This window comes from Suricata suricatta, chromosome 3 (genome assembly GCF_006229205.1).
Source record: "Suricata suricatta isolate VVHF042 chromosome 3, meerkat_22Aug2017_6uvM2_HiC, whole genome shotgun sequence".
NCBI lineage: Eukaryota > Metazoa > Chordata > Mammalia > Carnivora > Herpestidae > Suricata > Suricata suricatta.
Window position 1 is genome coordinate 989,655 of NC_043702.1, and position 6,827 is coordinate 996,481.

The following is a 6,827-nucleotide window of genomic DNA, read 5'->3' on the forward strand; positions in this document are numbered from 1 at the left end:
GTCCCCGCCTCCTGTGGGGGGTCCCCGCCTCCTGAGGTGTCCCCGCCTCCTGTGGGGGGTCCCCGCCTCCTGTGGGGGGTCCCCGCCTCAGCTCCTGTAGCTGCTTTTCTGTCTTTTGTTTCCTCTTAAACCACAGGTGTGCTCTAACCTGCGGCCTCGGTCTCTCCGATCACACACACTCGCTTGTAGACCGCTGCTCCTCCTCCTCTGGGCACTTGATGGTTCTGGCACGTTGTGATTTCTCATTTGGGTTCCCGTCACGGGACTGTCGCTCCCTCTCCCAGGGCCGGAGGGAGCCCCCTGCTCTGGGGACGCAGTGTCTGGGCGGAGCGCTGGCAGCAAAGCCCTCTGGCAGGAACCGGCCAGCGGAGAGGGATTTTTGCTCGTGTCTGCGTCCGGGCTGCCGCACCACCCCAGTGGCATTCGTGTCTGCCCCATCCCCACACTCCCTGTGGCCTACGGGGACCCTCCCTCAGGTGACCTCAGATGGCTACTGACTTTGTAAAGTCCTGGACTCGTCCTGCATTCAGAGCCTCCCGCAGGGGAGAGGCGCCGAGGGCTGTGACACCTCAAGGCCAGACACTGCCCGCTCGTCACTCCCCCTTGGGACAACTGCCGTCCTTGCTGTGTGTTCTGAGGTTCCTGAGACCGCTCTGGCCACCTCGATTCTCGGCTTTCCCAGGGGGGCCCCGCAATGGGCGGAAGCATTTCCCGTCCTCCGGCCCAACGTGCACGGAGTAAGGCGCGCGGGGCTTAGGGCCCCCGGGGGGCCCCACCGGGCACCTGCCCTCGACGGCTCTGACTCGTGACTTTGCCCTGTCTTGTTTCCGGAAGGAGCCCAGGCCCTGGTTCCAATCTTCCCACGCCCACTAGGGTGCAGGCCTAGGGAATCTGTTCTCTATCGTGAACTAGAGCGAGCGCTTCACTCACACATGTGGTTTCTGGATGGACGGGCTGTCCCCACACAAAGGATGGCGGGTGTCACCCCGAGGGGGTGGAGTGTGTGCCCCCACGAGTGTGCCTTGCAGAGCCGGGCGCCAGCCTCCGGACCAGCTGGGCGCACTCAGCCTGCGGCGGGGAGGGGGCGGTCCCGGTGTCTGCGGCTTCCTGGATTCCCAAGGGGAAGGACTTGGGACCAAGAGGTGGGAGGGGCCTGTCCATGACCATCATCCCTGGCAGGCTGCGGGCGGGGTGGGCCCCCCTGCCAGCTGTCCTGTGCTGACTGACGTCCACCTCGCTTGTGTCTTTTCCCCAGCGAGGAAAATGCATCCATCTCTGTTCACACGCAGCTTCCAGAAGACGGCGGTGAGGCTCCGGGGCAAGGAGGCGGGCCAGCAGCCCCCACGCCGGTTACTCTATTCCTCGTACAGCCACGAGTGACCGTCTAGAGACCTACCTGCCCCCACGGGGAGGGAGGCCTTCCCCACAACCCTCATCTCCTGGGAGGAGCTAGGCCAAGGGCCACCCAGGACCCCCGGAGGACGGGCAAATGAGCCCACAGCCGCTGCTCCGCAGGGGAGGCTAGTGTTCGGCTCAGGGGCCCTCGGGGAGCCCCCCACGCGGGGCCCCGTCTTCCCTCCCAGGGCACACGGCCTGGTCACCTGTTCCTCAGCGTCCCAGGCCCAGGCGGACAGAGGGCTTTGCTGAATGTCCGCCAGGCCGACCAGCGCGGCTGCAGCCCCCAAATAAAGTGGCTCTTTAGTAGCTGCGGCTGCCAGCTGAGGAGCGGGTTGCGGGGCCGGGCCGCTGCGGGGCCGGGCTGCAGGGCCCCCGTGGGGGTGGGCACGGGCCCAGCAGCTTTGCCCCAGCAGCAATGCGGGAACCTGCTTGGCGGGTCCCAGGGAGGTGGCGACAGACTGGACTGTCAGGGTGTCTGGCCAGGCCTGGCCTCAGAGCACTGGTCCCCACTTGGCAGGGACGGGAACCTTTCTGGGGCACGCGGCAGGAGCAGGCAGCCAGTGGGTCCTGGCCCTTCCCGTCTCGTGGGCGCCGGGTGGGCGCAGGATGGGACACCGAGACGCAGACCCTGCGGCCTCGTGGCTAAGCCGCTGGGTGCGGTCTGAGTCCGAGCCCTTCCCCGTGCCCTGCACGCCGCCCTGATTCACATCCGCGGCGCTCACCCCTGAGCCGTGCAGGATGGGGCCACCACAGCCACATGAGCTCTCCAACCTTTTATTCATACAAGGACTCAAGAGCATGTGACGCCAGCTGACCCCATGCGGGGGGACACAGGCGGCCTGCTGGGCAGCGCCCCCACTGGGGCCAACCCCCCCGGAGGCACACAGGGCGGGCATGTCCAGGCGTGGCCAACGCTGCCATCCGGGCACACAGGCAGCCGCTGCCCCGGGCCCCCCGAGAGGCCAGCTGGTCTCTGCCTACTCTGGTGACGAGAGCGGAGTTATTGCGAGGTGGGCGTGCCTGGGAGGGGGCACAGGCTGGGGCCCCGACCAGTGCGGGATGCAAGGCCTCGTCGGGTCCCCGTGCGGGTCAGGACTGCTGTGCCCGGCCACAGGCTCAGCTTCCAGTGGACCCTCAAGGGTCCCCTTGCCTGAGCCCGTCTCTGGCAGGGTCCAGTCCCCTCTCCACCCAGGGCCCACCGCAGCGAGGGCCCAGGAGGGAGGGAGGATGGCAGGGTCCAGGGCCTGGATAGCCCAAGCGGGCAGGGGTGTGCCCAGGTCCAGGCAGCCCGGCACCTCCAAGCTCTGCGGGTAGCTGAAAAGCAGCTGTGAGTGAACAGGTGGAGAGAGTGTGAATGTATGTAAGTTTGTAAGCCCTTAACTGTCAAAGCCCCCCCCAGGCCCCCTGCAGCCGGTGGGGTCAGGAGGGGCCAGGCTCAAGTCTCACCGGCCTCCCTGCGTGCGTCCTGTGGCCACATGTTCCTTCCAGCCCTGCCTGCCTCACCTCGGGCCGGGGGCCCTGGGTCTGGAGGCAGCAAGAGGTATGGGGTCCGTGTGTGAAGGGGGTGCTGGCCCGCTCCCCCGGGGCAGCCAGGGCAGGCATCCCCAGCCTCACACGAAGGTCAACCAAGGGCAGTGCCCAAAGGTGGTGAGGCTGTGCCCACGGCGGCCCATCTCTACACCCCAGACCCTCTAGCCCGTCCTTGGCGAGAATGCAGTGCAGACGGGCCTGTCTGTGAGGGTGCCTTTCCAGTTAAGAGGTCACCCGAATGTGGAGGGACTCTGGGGGAGGGGCACGGCATCGTGGGGGCCTGGCTGAGTCAGAAAGGTTCATGCATAATCTCAAAGCCCCTGCTAGACCCTGGACGGCGGAAACCCTGATGCCCTCCCAGGGATTCTTAGGCACCCAGGGGTGGGCTTTGCTTTCTGACCCACGGAGCCCGGAAGTTCTCGGTGGGAGGAGGCAGGAGAGGAAGGCACCGGCTCACACTCTCCAGCAGGACTCGGCTCGGGGGGCTGGGGGGAGGGGTGCAGGCGGGCAGGCAGGAGGTGGCTGCCGGCACCCCCAGGTCCCTGAAATACATGGCTTTTGGGGACATTGCTCCTGGCTGACCTGAGGGCCTCGTACAAAATTAAAAGCCAGGGTGGTCGGAAGAGCCGGGCTGCGTGTCCCTGCTTCCGCACCCCAGCGCCGTCGGAGCTGGGGCTCCTCGCCGTCCCTCCCGTCCTGCCTCCGGGGCCCCGAGGCCCAGCGGAATTAAATATCGTCTGGTTTGCATTGTGGCAAAGTCAGTTCTCGGCCTCGGCCCCTGGGGCCTGGGGCAGTTACCGCCACACGGGCCTGGCAGCCGAGAGAAGCAGCGAGGGGAGCAGCAGCAGGGACACGCAGGGCCGGGGGCAGCTGGACGCCGAGGTCTTCGGGCCCTCCCGCTCAGACAGGCCTGGGAGGGCGTGGGTCAGGGTCGTCCTCGGGCTGGAGCTCTTCTTGCTGACTCTGCGGCCACACAGGTCGTCGGGGCAGCCCTCACCGCTGCCGGAGCCGCTGCTGTCGTCACCTGGGGAGGAGAGGAGGCTGCGGCAAGCCCGCCCCACCGCCGGGGACCCCGGGCGCTCGGGAGCGCCAGCTCTGCCCAGGGCTCCCCGACCTGCCAGGGCCTGCAGGGGGGACATCCTGGCCAGGCTCAGTTGTGCTTGGGGACAAGGGTGGGGGGCGCCTGGTGTCTGCGCCCGGACAGCAGCAGCGTCTCAAGGCCACCGTGGGGGCCTGGGAGGGCCCCTCCACTGCACCGACCCCGGCCCTCCCACCCCCGGCCCATTCCCGGGGCCCTGCCCGCACTGGCGTCCTGGAAGTCCACGTCATCGCCGTTGTAGGCGCTGCGGAGCCGGTTGGTCATGACCTTCAGCTGCATGATCTGCTGGCGGACAGTCATGTCGGGCTTGGTGATGTCCACCTCCACCTCAGGGTTGTTGATCTGATTGGCCAGGCCATCGCCCATCACCTCCGGGAGGTACCTGTGGGCCAAGGGCAGGCCCTGGGTCACGGCCGCCTGGTCCTGCCAAGGGGCACTACCCCGGCACACCCCCTGCCCCGCCCCGCTTCTCCTGTCCAGGTGCTGGCAAGCGCGAGACCTCCAGTGGCCTACTGGGGGCCGAGGGGACCCTACAGGAGTGGGGCGCGGACACACTGAGCACGATGCACGCCTCAGGGGGCTGACCCGGGGCGAGGGCTTGGAGCCTTGTCTGGGTTTCCCGAGTCCTTCTGCGCGGCCCCGGGCACACAGCGCTTGGTGCCACAGCCACACGGGCCCAGGCACGACCGCGGCGGGGGGCAGCCTGCGGGCGGCCGGCCGCACCTACCGGCCCTTGGCCACACCATTCCAGCAGCGGTCATCGCCGGCGCTGCTCACGGCCAGCTTCTCGCTGCACAGCATCCCAGGGAGGCCGATCCAGAAGTCCTGGGCATCTCGGAGCTGCGCCTTGGCCTCGGAGACCTGGGGGGCGGGCGTCAGACCGTGGGGCGCCCTGCTCAGCCTGCACCCCTGACCCTCGCCCACCCAGGGCCCCGGCTGGCAGAGGACCGCTCACCAGCTTCTCCAAGGAGCCCGTGGGGGGCTTCTCCTGGGGCACCAGCTTGCCGCGGCGCGGCTTCTCCTCAGGCCCGGCGCTCTGGGGGTTCACCTCGGGGTTCCCACAGCCCTGGATGACCTGGGGGAAGACCGCAGGGGTCCGTCGGGGTCCGTGTCGGGGATGCCCCTCCACGCCCCCTGCACCCTGCTGCCCGCACCTTGGCCGTGAGCACGTCCCTGTTGTCCTGGAGGGCGTTGACGGCTTCCGCCAGCCACAAGTGCACACTGCCGACGACGCTCTCCACCCCCGACGGGCCCCCGAACTTGTCGGTGACGAGCACCAGGGAGTCTGGGACGGGTGTGGGTTCACGCACAGAGGACGTTTTGTGAGTGTGCGCGCCAGCTGCCCCGCGTCAACACGTGAGCCCATGCATGTGCCGATGCCCTGCGTGCTGGCCCACCAGGGGTCCGCTGGTGGCACGTGGCACATGCGTGGGCTGGCACGGACTGAACCGGCCACCAGGTGCCAGTTTACACGTTGTCGGGAAGCTTCACGTCGGCCGGAATCAGCTCAGGTGAGCACGTGTGAGCGTGAACACGTGCCGGCCCACCAAGCGTCAGCTGCGTGTGGATGCGTGTTGGCCCACCACGTGTACGGGCCACCTAGCCCACGTATGTTAGTCCACGCATGCCCCAGCCCACCTTACCGCACGTACGTGTGGGCGTGTGGGGACAGTGGGGCCGTGCTCAGGGGGGAGGGACAAGGAGCTAGGACCCCCAGGGCTCCACCCCAGGCAGTGGCCTGCAGGCAGAACGGCCCCCCTGGCCCTGCCCGGGGGCCACGCTCCTCCCAGGGCCCCAGCAGGCCCTGCGCTGCTGCGGAGCGCCATGGCACAGAGGGCTCACCTAGAAGGTTCCTCCACTCGGCGTCGAGGTCGGCCTGGTTGGCCAGGCAGCCTTTGAGCACGTTGCGGCAGTAATCAGGGCAGGGCCGGGCGCCGGGGACCCCGAGGCAGTGCGCGCAGTACACCAGCTTCATGACGGCCCTCGAGCACTCGGGGCCCAGGGGCACCTGGGGGGCCGAGGCAGCCTGAGCCTAGCCTTCCGGCTGGCGGTGCCCAGCACCCCCAAGGAGCCCAGGGCGGAAGGCTCTGGATGGAAACCAGGCCTCAGGTCTGCCCCACCCACGGCGGGCCTCTGCCCGGCCCAGGCCCTTCCCAGGGAGCCCCTCTTTTCTCAGACGATCAAGCAGGCCTCCTGGCGGTGTGGCCACTCCTCCCAACAAATGCCACCGTCCTAGGAACGCTGCCGCTGCTAAGCCTCACAGGGAAGCAGAACAGATCTGTGCACCACTCACACGGGAGGACCAAGGCTCGGGCCCGGAGGAGGACTCGCTAAGGACCCCAGCTGGAGGCGGAGGCAGCTCACACCCAGGCCTGTGGATCCGCGGCTGATGCCTTTCCCTGTTTGTCACCAGGGGGTCTGACTCCAGCTTTCCCTTAGGGGAGGTGCCCTGCTGGCCCTGAAGGCCTCCGGTCCCAGCCTGCTCTGGCCTCTGAGCACGTTGCCCTCTTGGCTCCAGGCCCTCTGACCCCTGGAGTGGACTCGGCATCTAGCCCCACACCTTCTCCCTTCCGGTCCTGCTCAGGACCCAGCCTGGTTGAGGATGGGGCTGCACATCGGTCCCACTCGGAGCTCGGGCCCGGAAGCGCACGCTCTGCAGACTCAGGGGGCTCCCTGGGGGAGCAGGGAGCGGGGGTACAGCGGGGCCGGGCAGGGCCGCCAAGCCCTGGGGGCGGGGCCGCCATGCGCACCTGGGCCACCTTCCGGACCACGTCACCGGCCACGCCCAGGCCCTGCACGA

At 68.3% G+C, this 6,827-nt stretch overlaps 2 protein-coding genes across 2 annotated transcripts in view; one reads left to right on the plus strand and one right to left on the minus strand.

Moving 5' to 3' along the window:
* ANKMY1 (ankyrin repeat and MYND domain containing 1) overlaps window positions 1-1,704 on the plus strand; it is a 39,366-nt gene extending 37,662 nt beyond the window's left edge. Inside the window, exon 18 of the mRNA XM_029936159.1 lies at window positions 1,256-1,704. Coding sequence (XP_029792019.1) covers window positions 1,256-1,380 — 125 coding nt within the window. The 3' untranslated portion in view covers window positions 1,381-1,704. The remainder of the gene's footprint in view (window positions 1-1,255) is intronic.
* Window positions 1,705-2,156: 452 nt separating this feature from the next.
* The window catches only part of GPC1 (glypican 1), a 23,870-nt gene continuing 19,199 nt past the window's right edge, over window positions 2,157-6,827 (minus strand). Inside the window, exons 4-10 of the mRNA XM_029933515.1 lie at window positions 6,778-6,827; window positions 5,870-6,035; window positions 5,182-5,312; window positions 4,983-5,102; window positions 4,755-4,888; window positions 4,234-4,409; window positions 2,157-3,952 (exon numbers count right to left, since the gene is read on the minus strand). The exon at window positions 6,778-6,827 is cut by the window's right edge and continues 47 nt beyond it. Of these exons, the coding sequence (XP_029789375.1) occupies window positions 3,723-3,952; window positions 4,234-4,409; window positions 4,755-4,888; window positions 4,983-5,102; window positions 5,182-5,312; window positions 5,870-6,035; window positions 6,778-6,827 (1,007 nt within the window). The 3' untranslated portion in view covers window positions 2,157-3,722. The remainder of the gene's footprint in view (window positions 3,953-4,233; window positions 4,410-4,754; window positions 4,889-4,982; window positions 5,103-5,181; window positions 5,313-5,869; window positions 6,036-6,777) is intronic.